At 42.9% G+C, this 18,197-nt stretch overlaps 1 protein-coding gene across 2 annotated transcripts; it reads right to left on the bottom strand.

Moving 5' to 3' along the window:
* Nucleotides 1–317: 317 nt before the first annotated feature.
* Nucleotides 318–14,740, bottom strand: LOC139550494 (histone-binding protein N1/N2-like). Of its 2 annotated transcripts, none has more exons than XM_071361424.1 (14): nucleotides 14,595–14,740; nucleotides 14,180–14,293; nucleotides 13,982–14,062; nucleotides 13,715–13,818; nucleotides 13,261–13,503; nucleotides 13,145–13,167; nucleotides 12,956–13,047; nucleotides 12,701–12,774; nucleotides 12,387–12,575; nucleotides 5,780–5,958; nucleotides 1,256–1,321; nucleotides 1,075–1,152; nucleotides 881–993; nucleotides 318–473 (listed from the first exon to the last, which is right to left on the bottom strand). In XM_071361424.1, exons 2-14 carry the CDS (start codon nucleotides 14,284–14,286, stop codon nucleotides 467–469), a joined length of 1,356 nt encoding a protein of 451 aa, XP_071217525.1. In that variant the 5' UTR covers nucleotides 14,287–14,293; nucleotides 14,595–14,740; the 3' UTR covers nucleotides 318–466. The 2 variants fall into 2 exon arrangements, with proteins under 2 accessions (XP_071217525.1, XP_071217524.1); XM_071361423.1 differs by lacking the exon at nucleotides 318–473 and adding an exon at nucleotides 490–782.
* Nucleotides 14,741–18,197: the final 3,457 nt, after the last annotated feature.

Raw genomic sequence — 18,197 nt, 5'->3', positions numbered from 1 at the left:
CTCACAGTAAACCCTGCATGTCGGCTCAACCGGAATTTACCTTCATTTCAATCGCACTATACTTATAGGGATTGGGGATTGAAATGAGCCGTTAGTGGTTTAGCATTGTGCTTCCGACACTAGTGTGACCTTCTGCTCCTTCGCCAAAGTATGATTTCAGCTGGGATGGCCACAGCCAGGAATACCATAAGCATACAAATTCATTATGTTTAGAGTACTCCACTGATCAATGTGAGGAGGAACTGGGACAGTAGTTTGTTTTTCCAAGAGGTGGGTCTTCTTTTTGAAGTCTACACAAATCAAAGTTGACAAATTGATCAAGTAGGTAGTCTTTAATGATCTGGTACAAAACCTTACAAATATGAAAAAAAAGAGGTACACAATAGGAACATGACACAATTACAACTTGATCTGCAGTAGGACGATGTGATGACAATCAGGAAATGGCATCAAAGTCACCAGGGCTTCACTGGCTACAGGGGGAAACATGAGAATAATCACAATGAATGCATCACTGAAGTCACAAAAAGCCACACATGCTATTGAATGTGAAAAGAGCAGAGGGTGATTTACTTCATACATTAAAAAAAAACAAGTTGAGTAGTACATGTAGGTATTCCATAACAACCTTACAGGTTGTCTTGGGCTCCCGAGTGGCGCAGCGGTCTCAGTGCTAGAGGCATCACTACAGACCCTGGTTCGCTTCCAGGCTGTATCACAACTGGCTGTGATTGGGAGTCCCATAGGGCGGTGCACAATTGGCCCAGCATGGCCAGGGTAGGCTGTCATTGTAAATAAGACTGTTCTAAACTGACTTGCCTACTTAAAGGATAAATAAATAGTCACTACTTGCAGTGGAAAATACATACTCCATACATACCGTTCAAACTCCATTTTGTCTTTGACACCGTTGTCTCTGTTGCTGTTAACTTGAGTCTCCTGTTTAACCTTTTTAGAGTCGTTCTCCTTTATTGGGCTGTCTCCTGGTTTCCTCTGTTAAACAATACAAAAAGGTGTTTGTGGATACTGGGGGGTGGGGGTGTATCTGGAAGCAAATAGTTTCACTTCACTGACCTTTTTTCTGACCAGGTGTGAGATGTCAGAGGCTGGAGACTTTGTGGGGGCGTTTCCATATGTGGATCTGACCTGAATCTGAGTGAGGGGAGGACACACCGACATATCCCTTAGAATACGTTGTTTAAAGGACAACAAATCAACCAATAAAGCTGACTAAAATCATGAGGCGCAGGCTTACTATAGATGCAGACGCCCCTCCGTTTTGAGAACTTCTACTCGGAGTTGGAAACGCTGAACCACCTGCCTGAAACCCCCCCAAAAACAACGAAAAGTGGAATCAAACTTCATGCTCGACGTATTTTATTTTAAATTTTTATTTCACCTTTATTTAACCAGGTAGGCAAGTTGAGAACACGTTCTCATTTACAATTGCGACCTGGCCAAGATAAAGCAAAGCAGTTCGACACATACAACAACACATAGTTACACATGGAGTAAAACAAACATACAGTCAATAATACAGTGAAAAATAAGTCTATATACAATATGAGCAAGTGAGGTGAGATAAGGGAGGTGAAGGCAAACAAAATATATATATAAATAAATAAAAATATAAAAAGGCCATGGTGGCGAAGTAAATACAATATAGCAAGTAAAAAAAATATAAAAAAAAGAAGTAGAGTAGAGATAGAAAAAGTAGAGATAGAAATAATGGGGTGCAAAGGAGCAAAATAAATAAATACAGTAGGTAAAGAGGTAGTTGTTTGGGCTAAATTATAGATGGGCTATGTACAGGTGCAGTAATCTATGAGCTGCTCTGACAGCTGGTGCTTAAAGCTAGTGAGGGAGATAAGTGTTTCCAGTTTCAGAGATTTTTGTAGTTCGTTCCAGTCATTGGCAGCAGAGAACTGGAAGGAGAGGAAAGGAGAACTGGAAGGAAAGGAAGAATTGGTTTTGGTGGTGACCAGAGAGATATACCTGCTGGAGCGCATGCTACAGGTAGGTGCTGCTATGGTGACCAGCGAGCTGAGATAAGGGGGGACTTTACCTAGCAGGGTCTTGTAGATGACCTGGAGCCAGTGGGTTTGGCGACGAGTATGAAGCGAGGGCCAGCCAACGAGAGTGTACAGGTCGCAGTGGTGGGTAGTATATGGGGCTTTGGTGACAAAACGGATGGCACTGTGATAGACTGCATCCAATTTATTGAGTAGGGTTTTGGAGGCTATTTTGTAAATGACATCACCGAAGTCGAGGATTGGTAGGATGGTCAGTTTTACAAGGGTATGTTTGGCACCATGAGTGAAGGATGCTTTGTTGCGAAATAGGAAGCCAATTCTAGATTTAACTTTGGATTGGAGATGTTTGATGTGAGTCTGGAAGGAGAGTTTACAGTCTAACCAGACACCTAGGTATTTGTAGTTGTCCACATATTCTAAGTCAGAGCCGTCCAGAGTAGTGATGTTGGACAGGCGGGCAGGTGCAGGCAGCGATCGGTTGAAGAGCATGCATTTAGTTTTACTTGTATTTAAGAGCAAATGGAGGCCACGGAAGGAGAGTTGTATGGCATTGAAGCTCGCCTGGAGGGTTGTTAACACAGTGTCAAAAGAAGGGCCAGAAGTATACAGAATAGTGTCGTCTGCGTAGAGATGGATCAGAGAATCACCAGCAGCAAGAGCGACATCATTGATGTATACAGAGAAGAGAGTCGGTCCAAGAATTGAACCCTGTGGCACCCCCATAGAGACTGCCAGAGGCCCGGACAACAGACCCTCCGATTTGACACACTGAACTCGATCAGAGAAGTAGTTGGTGAACCAGGCGAGGCAATCATTAGAGAAACCAAGGCTGTCGAGTCTGCCGATGAGGATGTGGTGATTGACAGAGTCAAAAGCCTTGGCCAGGTCAATGAATACGGCTGCACAGTATTGTTTCCTATCGATGGCGGTTAAGATATCGTTTATGACCTTGAGCGTGGCTGAGGTGCACCCATGACCAGCTCTGAAACCAGATTGCATAGCGGAGAAGGTATGGTGGGATTCGAAATGGTCGGTAATCTGTTTGTTGACTTGGCTTTCGAAGACCTTAGAAAGGCAGGGTAGGATAGATATAGGTCTGTAGCTGTTAGGGTCAAGAGTGTCCCCCCCCTTTGAAGAGGGGGATAACCGCAGCTGCTTTCCAATCTTTGGGAATCTCAGACGACATGAAAGAGAGGTTGAAAAGGCTAGTAATAGGGGTGGCAACAATTTCAGCAGATAGTTTTAGAAAGAAAGGGTCCAGATTATCTAGCCCGGCTGATTTGTAAGGGTTCAGATTTTGCAGCTCTTTCAGAACATCAGCTGACTGTATTTGGGAGAAAGAGAAATGGGGAAGGCTTGGGCGAGTAGCAGAGGGGAGGGCAGTGCTGTTGACCGGGGTAGGGGTAGCCAGGTGGTAAGCATGGCCAGCCGTAGAAAAATGCTTATTGAAATTCTCAATTATAGTGGATTTGTCGGTGGTGACAGTGTTTCCTATCTTCAGTGCAGTTGGAAGCTGGGAGGAGGTGTTCTTATTCTCCATGGACTTTACAGTGTCCCAGAACTTTTTTGAATTTGTGTTGCAGGAAGCAAATTTCTGCTTGAAAAAGCTAGCCTTGGCTTTTCTAACTGCCTGTGTATATTGGTTTCTAGCTTCCCTGAAAAGTTGCATATCACGGGGGCTGTTCGATGCTAATGCAGAACGCCATAGGATGTTTTTCTGTTGGTTAAGGTCAGGTCAGGAGAGAACCAAGGACTATATCTGTTCCTGGTTCTAAATTTCTTGAATGGGGCATGCTTATTCAAGATGGTGAGGAAGGCATTTAAAAAAAAATATCCAGGCATCCTCTACTGACGGGATGAGATCAATATCCTTCCAGGATACCTCGGCCAGGTCGATTAGAAAGGCCTGCTCGCTGAAGTGTTTCAGGGAGCGTTTGACAGTGATGAGTGGAGGTCGTTTGACCGCTGACCCATTACGGATGCAGGCAATGAGGCAGTGATCGCTGAGATCTTGGTTGAAAACAGCAGAGGTGTATTTGGAGGGCAAGTTGGTTAGGATGATATCTATGAGGGTACCCGTGTTTACGGAATTGGGGTGGTACCTGGTAGGTTCATTGATAATTTGTGTGAGATTGAGGGCATCAAACTTAGATTGTAGGATGGCTGGGGTGTTAAGCATGTTCCAATTTAGGTCGCCTAGCAGCACGAGCTCTGAAGATAGATGGGGGGCAATCAGTTCACATATGGTGTCCAGAGCACAGCTGGGGGCAGAGGGTGGTCTATAGCAGGCGGCAACGGTGAGAGACTTGTTTTTAGAGAGGTGGATTTTTAAAAGTAGAAGTTCAAATTGTTTGGGAACAGACCTGGATAGTAAAACAGAACTCTGCAGGCAATCTTTGCAGTAGATTGCAACACCGCCCCCTTTGGCCGTTCTATCTTGTCTGAAAATCTTGTAGTTGGGGATGAAAATGTCCGAATTTTTGGTGGTCTTTCTAAGCCAGGATTCAGACACGGCTAAAACATCCGGGTTGGCAGAGTGTGCTAAAGCAGTGAACAAAACAAACTTAGGGAGGAGGCTTCTAATGTTAACATGCATGAAACCAAGGCTATTACGGTTACATAAGTCATCAAAAGAGAGCGCCTGGGGAATAGGAGTGGAGCTAGGTACTGCAGGGCCTGGATTCACCTCTACATCACCAGAGGAACAGAGGAGGAGTAGGATAAGGGTACGGCTAAAAGCTATGAGAATTGGTCGTCTAGAACGTCTAGAACAGAGAGTAAAAGGACGTTTCTGGGGGCGATAAAATAGCTTCAAGGAATAATGTTCAGACAAAGGTATGGTAGGATGTGAATACAGTGGAGGTAAACCTAGGTATTGAGTGATGATGAGAGAGATATTGTCTCTAGAAACATCATTGAAACCAGGTGATGTCATCGCATATGTGGGTGGTGGAACTGAAAGGTTGGATATGGTATAGTGAGCAGGGCTAGAGGCCCTACAGTGAAATAAGCCAATAAACACTAACCAGAACAGCAATGGACAAGGCATATTTACATTAAGGAGAGGCATGCTTAATCGAGTGATCAATAAGGGTCCAGTGAGTAGAGGTTGGTTGGGGTCACGGCGATCCAGACAGCTGGCCGGGTAGATGGCTATCGGTAGCAAGATAGCATAGGATGGAGGTCTATTTTTAGACACCTCGTGCGTTTCCGTCGGTAGATTAGTGGGGTTCCGTGTGGTAGAGGGGATCAATCCAATTGGCAAAATAGATATAGTGACCCAAGAAAAAAAATTGTCCGATATACTTATTCAGATAGCAGCCGATAAGACAGCTAACGATTAGCGGGCCCCAGATGAGCGTTCAGGTAACGTCGCGACGGAGGTGCCAGTTGGATAACTCCCTCGGGCAGATAACGTCGGCAGTCAGTCGTGAAGGCCCGGTGGGGCTCCGTATCTGCAGCAACAAAAAAAAAACGGGTCCGGATAGGTGACTGTAGCCCAGGAATGGCTGATGGAACTCCTCAGCTGGCTAGCTCCGGAATAATTTAAGTTTGCTCCGGGATCGACGTAAGCCAATAGTCACACGGTTTGCAGCTAGCTAGCTGCGAAATCAAGGTGCAAATGTCCAGAGCCTAGTATTGCATAAATTCAAACCTTAATTAATTAAGAGAGCCTAAAAAAGTAAGTGGGTTAGGACTGGGTCAATCACTGGTTAGAGCCCCCTCCATCTCAATCCCCTTCTCACCAGTGTCTCCTGCATCACAGCCTCTGCTGCAACAGTCGCAGCCATTTTCTGTCCCACGGTGGCGTCCTCAACCTTCTCCTGGATCTCTGGCAGCAGAGCCTTCAGCTCCTCCATCTCCTTTCTCTCCTCAGGGGCCACCTCTGGCCCCTCTGCCTTCTCCAGCACCTCCTGGAGCTTGGCTGGGAGACAAACGATACAAGGGTGTTACAAGGTAGAAGAGTAACATTTTCCAATAATAAAACCAGCAGCCACCAACCGGCCGTCTTGTGCTGTTGGCGGTAGGTGCACTTGATTCAGAAGTGTTCCCATTTGGAACCGTTTCATTTGTCGAGGAGTCAACTATGTCTGCTGCCCTGGCCAATCGAATAGCTCAAATCACAGTTCCTACTGCTTCCATGACCCCACAGCAAAGTATGATACTAGCCTATGTGAGATTTCATAACTTTTGAAACCATGACCAGAGAGACAGAATATCGCAAAGAGATGATCTTTTAAATTAATAACACGCTTCACCCTACTTCCACTCACGCTGTAGCTGCAATGAATGAGTAGCCAACTACCGATAGGCCTGCATCGCGTCCATTTTAATATCCAGGAATATTTCACTTTCTCTGGTCATAGGAACATGAATTTGTGCATGATGCAGAAATAATGCGGTGCCACTCGAGTTTCGCCATCAGGTGGAAGACTTTCCCCTCTGGTCAGTCTCACCGGAAGAAAGGAGAGAACAGGGACCGTGAGAGGCGGACCCTCTTCTGCTCTCTCCCTCCGTAGACTGACCATCAGATTTCAATTTATGCTCAGCTGTGCCTCGCAAGTGATACAACTGATCTATTTTGTTATCAAAGCAGACACTGGACAGAAAAACTGCCTAGAAAGCCAGCATCCCGGAGTCACCTCTTCACTGTTGACGTTGAGACTGGTGTTTTGCAGGAACTATTTAATGAAGCTGCCAGTTGAGGACTTGTGAGGTGTTGGTTTCTCCCAAAAAAGGTCCAGTTGCCAGGACCACGAATATAAATTCCATCTTGACACCATTGCCCTAGAGCACACAAAAAAACGACACATACCTTGGCCTAAACATCAGCGCCACAGGTACAGTTGAAGTCAGAAGTTTACATACACTTAGGTTGGCGTCATTAAAACAAGTTTTGCAACCATTCCACAAATTTCTTGTTAACAAACTATAGTTTTGGCAAGTCGGTTACAACATCTACTTTGTGCATGACAAGTCATTTTTCCAACAATTGTTTACAGACACTTATAACTCGCTGTATCACAATTCCAGTGGGTCAGAAGTTTACATACACAAAGTTGACTGTGCCTCTAAACAGCTTGGAAAATTCCAGACAATTATGTCATGACTTTAGAAGCTTCTGATAGGCTGATTTACATAATTTGAGTCAATTGGAGGTGTACCTGTGGATTTATTTCAAGGCCGACCTTCAAACTCAGTGCCTCTTAGTTTGACATCATGGGAAAATCAAAAGAAAACAACCAAGACCTCAGAAAAAAAAATTGTAGACCTCCACAAGTCTGGTTCATCCTTGGGAGCAATTTCCAAACGCCTGAAGGTACCACATTCATCTGTACAAACAATAGTACGCAAGTATAAACACCATGGGACCACGCAGCCGTCATACTGCTCCGGAAGGAGACGCATTCGGTCTCCTAGAGATGAACGTACTTGGTGCGAAAAGTGCAAATCAATCCCAGAACAGCAAAGGACCTTGTGAAGATGCTGGAGGAAACAGGTACAAAAGTACCTATATCTACAGTAAAACGAGTCCTATATCGACAACCTGAAAGGCCGCTCAGCAAGGAAGAAGCCACTGCACCAAAACCGCCATAAAAAAAGCCAGACTACGGTTTACAACTGCACATGGGGACAAAGATCATACTTTTTGGAGAAATGTCCTCTGATCTGATGAAACAAAAATAGAACTGTTTTGCCATAATGACCATTGTTATGGTTGGAGGAAAAAGGGGGATGCTTGCAAGCCGAAGAACACCATCCCAACCCGTGAAGCATGGGGGTGGCAGCATCATTTGCTGCAGGAGGAACTGGTGCACTTCACAAAATAGATGGCATCATGAGGCAGGAAAATGTAGATATATTGAAGCAACATCCTCAAGAAATCAGTCAGGAAGTTAAAGCTTGGTCGCAAATGGGTCTTCCAAAAGGACAATGAACTAGACACACTAATGTACTTGTCCCCTTGCTCAGTTGTGCACTGGGGCCTCCCACTAATCCCATTCTGGTTAGAGCCAGTTTGCGCTGTTCTGTGAAGGGAGTAGTACACAGCTTTGTATGAGATATTGGCAATTTCTCGCATGGAATAGCCTTAATTTCTCAGAACAAGAATAGACTGACGAGTTTCAGAAGAAAGTTCTTTGTTTCTGGACTTTTTGAGCCTGTAATCGAACCCACTAATGCGGATGTTCTAGATACTCAACTAGTCTAAATTAGGCCAGTTTTATTGCTTCTTTAATCAGTACAACAGTTTTCAGCTGTGCTAACATAATTGCAAAAGGGTTTTCTAATGATCAATTAGCCTTTTAAAATTATAAACTTGGATTAGCTAACACAACGTGCCATTGGAACACAGGAATGATGGTTTCTGATAATGGGCCTCTGTAAGCCTATGTAGATATCCCATTAAAAATCATCCGTTTCCAACTAGAATAGTCATTTACAACACTAACAATGTCTACACTGTATTTCTGATCAATTTGATGTTATTTTAAATCTACAAAAAATATATATATATATATTTTTTCTTTTTTTTCCCATAAGCAAGGACATTTCTAAGTGACCCCAAACTTTTGAACGGTAGTGTGCACGTGACACACACACACCAAAAAGAGAAACGTCCTATTTTCAGGACCCTGTCTTTCAAAGATAATTCTTAAAAATCTAAATAACTTCACAGATCTTCATTGTAAAGGGTTTAAACTAGAGGTCGACCGATTATGATTTTTCAACGCCGATACCGATTATTGGAGGACAAAAAAGCCGATACCGATTAATCGGCAATTGTTGCAATTGTCATTATTTCAAAAATGTGTGTATGATATATATATATCAATCATACACACACACACACACACACACACATTTTTGAAATAATGACAATTGCAACAATACTGAATGAACACTTATTTTAACTTTATATAATACATAAATAAAATCAATTTAGTCTCAAATAACCTGAGAACATATGTTAAAATGAACCACCAGCTTTCATGGGTCTTCAATATTCCCAGTTAAGAAATTTTAGGTTGTAGTGCAGAGAGCAGAGCTTGTCTGCATGGTCCCCTGTCAGTCTGCTCCTCCGCGAAACACAGACCTTATTTGAAGTAGATCAAGACATTCTCTATGGAAGACATGAACGGTCTTCCATAGAGACCTAGGCCATCATTGAAAATAAGAATGTGTTCTTAACTGACTTCCCTAGTTAAATAAAGATTAAATAAATGTGTAAAAAAAAAAATGTTTTATATAAATAATTTGAAAATAACATTTGAAAAAAATAAAATAAAAAAATCGGCGCCCAAAAATACCGATTTCCGATTGTTATGAAAACTTGAAATCGGCCCTAATTAAATCGGCCATTCCGATTAATCGGTCGACCTCTAGTTTAAACACTTCCCCATGTTTGTTCAATGAACCATAAACAATTAATGAACATGCACCTGTGGAACGGTCGTTAAGACACTAACAGCTTACAGACGGTAGGCAATTAAGGTCACAGTTATGAAAACTTAGGACATTAAAGATGCCTTTCTACTGACTCAAAAACACCTAAAGAAAGATGCCCAGGGTTCTTGCCAGAGGTTGACCGACTATGATTTTTCAACGCCAATACCGATTATTGGAGTACCAAAAAAAGCCGATACCGATTATTCGGCCGATTTATATATTTGGACAATTACAACAATACTGAATGAACACTTATTTTAACTTAATATAATACATCAATAAAATCAATTTAGTCTCAAATGAATAATGAAACATGTTCAATTTGGTTTAAATAATGCAAAAACAAAGTGTTGGAGAAGTAAAATTGCAATATGTGCCATGTAAAAAAAGCTAACGTTTAAGTTCCTTGCTTAGAACATGAGAACATATGAAAGCTGGTGGTTCCTTTTAACATGAGTCTTCAATATTCCCAGGTAAGAAGTTTTAGGTCGTAGTTATTATAGGACTATTTCTCTCTATACCATTTGTATTTCATATACCTTTGACTATTGGATGTTCTAATAGGTACTTTAGTATTGCCAGCCTAATCTCCGGAGTTGATAGGCTTGAAGTCATAAACAGCGCAATGCTTGAAGCATTGCGAAGAGCTGCTGGCAAACCCAGTAAAGTGCTGTTTGAATGAATGCTTACGAGCCTGCTGCTGCCTACCACCGCTCAGTCAGACTGCTCTATCAAATCCTAGACTTAATTATAATATAATAACACACAGAAATATGAGCCTTAGGTCATTAATATGGTCAAATCCGGAAACTATCATTTCGAAAACAAAGCGTTTATTCTTTCAGTGAAATACGGAACCGTTCGGTATTTTATCTAACGGGTGGCATTCATAAGTCCAAATATTGCTGTTACATTGCACAACCTTATGTCATAATTATGTAAAATCCTGGCAAATGAATTACGGTCTTTGTTAGGAAGAAATGGTCTTCACACAGTTCGCAACGAGCCAGGCGGCTCAAACTGCTGCATATACTCTTGACTCTGCTTGCACAGAACGCAAGAGAAGTGACAAGTTCCCTAGTTAAAAGAAATTCATGTTAGCAGGCAATATCAACTAAATATGCAAGTTTAAAAATATATAATTGATTTTAAGAAAGGCATTGATGTTTATGTACGCATTGGTGCAACGACAGTGCTTTTTTCGCAAATGTGCTTGTTAAATCACCCTTTTGGCGTAGTAGGCTGTGATTCAATGATAAATTAACAGGCACCGCATCAATTATATACAACGCAGGACAAGCTAGATAAACTAGTAATATCAACCATGTGTAGTTAACTAGTGATTATGTTAAGATTGTTTTTTATAAGATAAGTTTAATGCTAGCTAGCACCTTACCTTGGCTCCTTGCTGCTCTCGCATAACAGGTAGTCAGCCTGCCACGCAGTCTCCTCGTGGAGTGCAATGTAATCGGCCATAATCGGTGTTCAAAAATGGCTATTACCGATTGTTATGAAAACTTGAAATCTACCCTAATTAATCGGCCATTCCGATTAATCGGTCGACCTCTAGTTCCTGCTCATCTGCGTGAACGTGTCTTAGGCATGCAGCAAGGAGGCATGAGGACTGCAGATGAGGCCAAGGCAATAAATTGCAATGTCCGTACTGTGAGACGCCTAAGACAGCGCTACAGGGAGACAGGATGGACAGCTGATCGTCCTCGCAGTGGCAGACCACTTGTAACAACACCTGCACAGGATCAGTACATCCAAACATCACACCTGCGGGACAGATACAGGATGGCAACAACAACTGCCGAGTTACACCAGGAATGCACAATCCCTCCATCAGTGCTCAGACTGTCTGCAATAAGCTGAGAGAGGCTGGACCGAAGGCTTGTAGGCCTGTTGTAAGGCAGGTCCTCACCAGACATCACCGGCAACAATGTCGCCTATGGTCACAAACCCACCGTTGCTGGGCCAGAGGATCAGACAGGACTGGCAAAAAGTGCTCTTCACTGACGAGTCCTGGTTTTGTCTCACCAGGGGTGATGGTCGGATTCACGTTTATCATCGAAGGAATGAGCGTTACACCAAGGCCTGTACTCTAGAGGGATCGATTTGGAGGTGGAGGGTCCGTCATGGTCTGGGGCGGTGTGTCACAGCATCATCGGACTGAGCTTGTTGTCATTGCAGGCAATCTCAACGCTGTGCGTTACATGGAAGACATCCTCCTCCCTCATGTGGTTACCTTCCTGCAGGCTCATCCTGACATGGACCTCCAGCATGACAATGCCACCAGCCATACTGCTCGTTCTGTGAGTGATTTCCTGCAAGACAGGAATGTTAGTGTTCTGCCATGGCTAGCGAAGAGCCCGGATCTTAATCCCATTGAGCACGCCTGGGACCTGTTGGATCAGAGGGTGAGGGCTAGGGCCATTCCCACCAGAAATGTCCGGGAACTTGCAGGTGCCTTGGTGGAAGAGTGGGGTAACATCTCACAGCAAGAACTGGCAAATCTGGTGCAGTCCATGAGGAGGAGATGCAATGCATTACTTAATGCAGCTGGTGGCCACACCAGATACTGACTGTTACTTTTTTGACCCCCCCCCCTTTGTTCAGGGACACATTATTCCATTTCTGTTAGTCACATGTCTGTGGAACTTGTTCAGTTTATGACTCAGTTGTTGAATCTTATGTACATACAAATATTTGCACATGTTAAGTTTGCTGAAAATAAACGCAGTTGACAGTGAGGACGTTTCTATTTTTGATTATATAGATATAGTAGATCTCTGCTTGCTTTTTGACTGCGAAAGTGATCTCTACTCAGAAAAGGTTGGTTCCCACTGATTTAAACAATTCATTTCGAAATGAGAATCTCACTGATCACATTCACCTCCTCACCTAGTCTGCTCTTGATAACCCTAGCAGAGTGGTTGAAGTGTTCGATGGCCTGGCTGTACTGGCAGTCAGAGCAGAGGGTGAGGCCCAACTGGTAGTGAGTCTCAGCCAGCAGGCGGCTGTCTGAGGACAGGTGCTTCAGCTGCAGGGACAGGCACTCCTGGAAGTCATCCACCGCCTGGCTGTAATTGCCTGGGGAGGAAATCGAACAGGTAGTTAGGAACACACCTTACAGAAGCACAATGTATGAGCCAACCCCATAGCAATCCATATAAAAATGGGCCAACCCAAAGTACCAGCGGTGGTTGGGAAAGTACCTGATTCAGCCGCTACTTCTCCCAGATTCAGATGGGCCTGGGCTGCCAGGAGCTGGTCCTCCTTACCCTCTTTCCTTCAATAGAACACAAACAAACTCAGGCTCTCAAACTGTTAAGTCTGTGTTATATGCATCAATCCAACAGCTCAATTTGATTTGTTGGAATAGACTTGAATAGAGTTCACATTTGAAAGCCCTACAACTGGAGGATAGCAGGGTAAAACAGGGACGAGTGGGTATTTATTTCCTACCGTACCTTTTGTAGATGACCTTCGCCACCTCCAGCATCTCCCAGGCTAACTGCAGGTTGCCCACTTCCTCATCATCACTGTCCTCCGGTATGTCCTCCTGAGGTCAAACGGTAATCGAATGTTAACTTACTGACTTTACAGCAGCTAAACCATCGACAGGAACACACATAAGTCAGTAGTAGATGAAGTCTCACCTTTTCTTCCCCATCCTCAACATCTGAAACATTGACAGAAGTGTGTGTGAGTGCATGACATTTATTTTCTTGCATCAAAGATATTGCGTAAACATTATGACAGGTTTGCCTCAAACCTCCATCCTCCTCTTCTGGGTTGTCTGATGACTCTTTAGTCTCAGCTTTGTCACCCTTCTCTCCGGTAACTTTCTCCTTGTCGTTCGTGGTGTCAGAACCGTTAACATGGCCGTTCACAGTCTGTCCCTCCTCGCCTCCTCTAGTCTCCTCCACTGTGTTCTTATCTGAATCTGCCTTCTCGCCGTTCTTCTCTTCTGCCATGGCATCATAGACCTGAACTCTGAGCTCATCCCTGGTCTTCTCTGTGATAATAACAAAGGTATATTGAGAAGCGTGTAAGAATATATATATATTTTTTAACAGGTAAATGTGACTACCACATTATACAGCATTATCTGCATTATCAGAGAGATCAACAACGACTAGGCCAAATTGTATACTTTTTTTCAACATGACCGCTGTACCTTTAGGCAAGCATCAACAACATGTGGCTTAACAATGCAAAATGCTTACCATCAACATTGTCTGTGCTTTCAATGTTGGAGTCTTTGGGCTTCTCCTCTTCCTCTTCTTCTGGAACACCTGTCAGAGCGTTCCCCAAGACGCCATTCTCCATCCTGCGACACAACAACAACATTACATTTAAGTCTTAGTTACAACTGTAACAGCAGTGGTTCTGAGAGCAAAATACTGTTTACGACCAGCGTTCAGTGGGGTACATCACTAATCACCATTTATAACGCATAGATTAAAATACTGTGATGGATAGTGAACACCTACCTGGCAAGCTCCAAGAGAGCTTTACCACACAGGAAGAAAGCCTCCCCACACTCATCTGCTGTGTCACCATAACTTTTGGCTCTGGGAAAAATTAAAAAAAATAAGGCAAAGTTATTTATTAATAAATGAATAAGTAATCGCGAATATTTTTACAGACCAATTCTTTCAGTGTGTCACTTGACTTCCACCCCTACTCACAACATCCCGCAGGCTTCTTGAAGGTAGTTGACCGCTGATACCACGTCCCCCATGACGAGGTGTCTCTTCCCTGTGCCAATGAGTTTGTTTGCCTCCTCCATGACCATTTTGCAACTAGAAGAAAGCATTGATAACCAAGTCATTTTTAATGTCTTAATGTCGGCACTAACAAAGTGGCTATCTAGATACATTGGAAACAACATTCAACTGTCTTGAATAAAGACCCGTAGCTAGCTAACTAATCATGCATTCGTTTACGAACGCAATAATTAACGTTAAGCGGCGAAATTCGGTGGATGCAACTCCACTTCTAGCTTCTCATCTCAGTAACGTTAGCGCGTTTTCGCAAACGCTGTTCAGTGATACTTTCCTGACCATGAGCATTAAACACATCTTATGGTAAACATTTACATACCGTGGATGCGAGTAGCTATAAAAGTTTATCAGAAGAAACAAGGACAAACAAGCACAGCTCTCTCTGTCGAATTGTTCCAAAAATGGCGCCAATTTTGCTAATAATTTCCTGTCAACTTCTGCTTTGGGAAAACGCGGGAGAAAAATTAAAGTTGCAGTGACACATTTTTATATCCGTCGAATATTGGGGGAACTCAGTCCAACTGGAAGGGAGGTCCCGAATGAAAACGTTTGGTAACTCCTGGTTTAACTTACATGGGAGAAAGTATGGTGACAAAAGCCAGTAGCAAAGCAAATTATTTGTGCATTTACCAGTAAGAAAGTATCCGTGTGATACTGTTCTACTTTGCCTACAAGTGGGGATTTAGAAGTCTCTCCATCTTACATCAGCTCTGATCAAAGGAACCCTCATTGAGACTGCCTCTTTGAGCCCTTCACTATGGCACCTGCTATGCAATAATTTGATTGAACTCCAGTATGCATGAGATGCAAGCCTCGAGTCTACATGGTATGCAATCTAGGAAGTAGAGATCAGAGCAGATGAAGGTTCAAAACAACTCAGAGGTGTTCTGTCACCACACCACACATTTCTCTCAATATGCATATAGTCAGCTCGGTTCACTTCACAAAATGTTAATACTAGTTGTCCTAATGGAACCAATAAAGTTGTATTGAATTGAATAAAATCAGAGACATCAGCTCTGTCAGTCCTGTATGCGCCTGGCCAAGATCCATCCAGAGAGAGCTGACAGGTGTGAAGGAGGCCCTTGTAAATAACTTGCTGCTCTTGCTCTGTCCAGGGAGATGAGAGAGAGAGCAGCCCTGCTGTCAGTGCCTGCTGTGAGGTGAGCTCTAGTATCAACCCTCTCACTGAAGAACCCCTGCTAGCTCCCCTGATACAGCCTTGTCCAGGCAGGCCTGGACATGACAGCCAATCACAGGGCAGGCCTGGACATGACACCGCCAATCAGGCTCACAGTGAGACCCATCACACCAATTTGGTCATAAATCTTCATCAACACAATACTTATATTCTAATACCCTGTGTCCTATGAATTGTAGAATGCAAATGTGTATTGTGAATTGTAAATGTAATTGAAATGTAAATGTGTATTGTGAATTGTAAATGTAATTTTAATGTAAATGTGAATGATGTGTTGTATGGTCACCTGTGCTAGATAGTGTAGGGTTAGACAGTGCCTGGAAAGTCTTTAAATGTAGATTCCTTGATGTGGTGAATGTGATGGCTCCCATTAGACGGGTCAGGGTAAAGCAGAGATCTAGCCCTTGGTTTAAAGATGAGACTCTAGAATCTATCCAAGCAAGGAATAAGGCCTTTAAAAAAATGTGAGAACTCTCAAGAGCAGCGTGATTTTGTCCTATATAAACGTCACAGAAATTAAGCACAGAGCAGGATGGATGAAGCTAAGAAGGGTTACTTTGCTGAGAAACTAATTGAGAACAAAAAGGACCCTAAAAAGCTTTGGAAATCATTTAAGGAACTAGGCTGTAGTAGTACTACCAAAAACAAACTAAACAGTATTGGACTGAACATCAGGGGGGAGATGATACATGAAAAAGCAGAGGTTGCCAATGAATTCAACTCTTTTTTACTTATGTTGCCAGCAAGCTGGTTAGCAAGCTGCCCACCAGTTCTGGTTTGTATGGAAGCAACGGAGTCAAGAAGTATTATGTAGAGTTAGGGGTTCAGCCAAACTCTTTTTCTTTTGCAAAGGTAGCAACTGCCAAAATAGTCAGTATGCTGGCAGAGCTTAAATGCTACAAAACTCCAGATCTGGATAATATTCCTGCAAGATTTCTTATAGATTCTGCTGAGCAAATTGGCCCTTGTAGTACGCATATCGTTAATCTCTCTCTTGAACAAGGTACCTTTCCCAGGGACATGAAACAAGCTAAAGTTATACCTCTGTATAAGAAGGGGATAAAGTCTGACCCTGGGAATTATAGGCCTGTATCTATCCTCTGTGTAACATCAAAGATCCTGGAGAGAGTTGTACATGAGCAAATATATGAATATGTTAACAAACAAGGTCTAATGTATGATTTTCAGTCGGGTTTTAGAAAAACATTCTCCACTGATTCATGTCTACTTTACTTGACTGACTTCATCAGGAAAGAGATTGATGAGGGAAATCTGTGTGGAATGGTACTGCTTGACCTACAGAAGGCCTTTGATACAGTTAACCACTGTCTCCTAATCTCCAAACTGGAGGCACTGGGGTTAAGCAGTATCCCTCTAGGATGGGTAAAGTCCTATTTATCAGGTAGGGAGCAAGTAGTAGAGGTTAATGGTTCACTGTCTCAGGCAAAACCAATGAATTGTGGCGTTCCGCAGGGGAGCATGCTTGGGCCTCTGCTGTTTTTATTGTATATTAACGATATGAAAGATGCTTGTTCTTGCCATCTTTTTCTTTATACAGATGACTCTACACTTCTGGTGTCTCACAAAAGTAAAATTATGTTGGAGAGCATACTTAGCACAGAGCATACTAACATTAGCAAATGGCTTGGAGATAATAAGCTATCTCTGCTCTTTTGGAAAACTGAGGCAATTATTTTTGGATCCAGACCTAAATTGAGTAGGTCCTCTGAAATCAGTGTGGAATTATGGGGTGAGGTGCTGACTACTAAAACCTCTGTTAGCTACTTGGGATGTATCCTGGATGGAAGCTTGGGAGGTGTGAGCATGGCCAATAAAGTGGTAGGGAAGGTTAATGCCAGGACTAAGTTTTTGGCTAGAAAGTCCAAGCTGCTTGATAAGGAAAGTGCTAGCTACTGCCCTCATTCAATGCCATTTTGACTATGCTAGTACTTCCTGGTTTGGGGGCTTATATAAACTAATGAAGGGGAAGCTCCAGATAGCCAAGAATAAGCTGATCAGGGTAGTATTGAAGGTGAGTCCACGTACTCACATAGGCAGGAGCTGCTTTCAGGAACTAAACTGGCTGCCTGTTGAGGCTAGGGTGTCCCAGATTAGACTAGGTTTGGTTTACAGGAGTATTTATGGTCTTGCGCCCAGATATCTTTCCTCGTGTTAGGGATGCACACAACCACAGCACCAGATCAGGTGTTGCTGATGTGTGCTTATACAGGTTCAGGAGTAATGCTGGGAAAGGTACTTTCTTGTATACTGGAGCCTCAGAATGGAATGAGTTGCCTCATCCCATAAAATAAATGTCCTCTCTGGGTAAAAATAAGTAAAAATATGTTTGATGTCTTCTGTGCCCATATGAATAACCCCTATGATGTAACTGGAATGATGAGATAGATGTTCTTCTTCTCTGTTTTTGTTTTATTATTTCACTGCCATACTGTGTTCAATCTTGTCTAGCCATCTTGTCTCAAGAGGACCACAATGGAAATAAGTCCCAGACTTTGTGTGTTATCCTCAATGATTTTACTCATGTGCATGTATGGCTTTTTCAAGTTTTATGTGTGCTTGTTTTTTTAAATGGTCGAATTAATAAACGAAAATAAACGAAAATCTATTGCACTCAAGTAAAACATAGGTCTTAGAAAGCTGACAATTTTGCTCTACTATGGTGAATGGTTCAAATTAATCATCCCGACCTGTCTTCATTCA

Source organism: Salvelinus alpinus, chromosome 23, assembly GCF_045679555.1.
Source record: "Salvelinus alpinus chromosome 23, SLU_Salpinus.1, whole genome shotgun sequence".
In the NCBI taxonomy this organism is placed as follows: Eukaryota; Metazoa; Chordata; class Actinopteri; order Salmoniformes; family Salmonidae; genus Salvelinus; species Salvelinus alpinus.
This window is presented reverse-complemented; position numbering and strand designations above follow the sequence as displayed.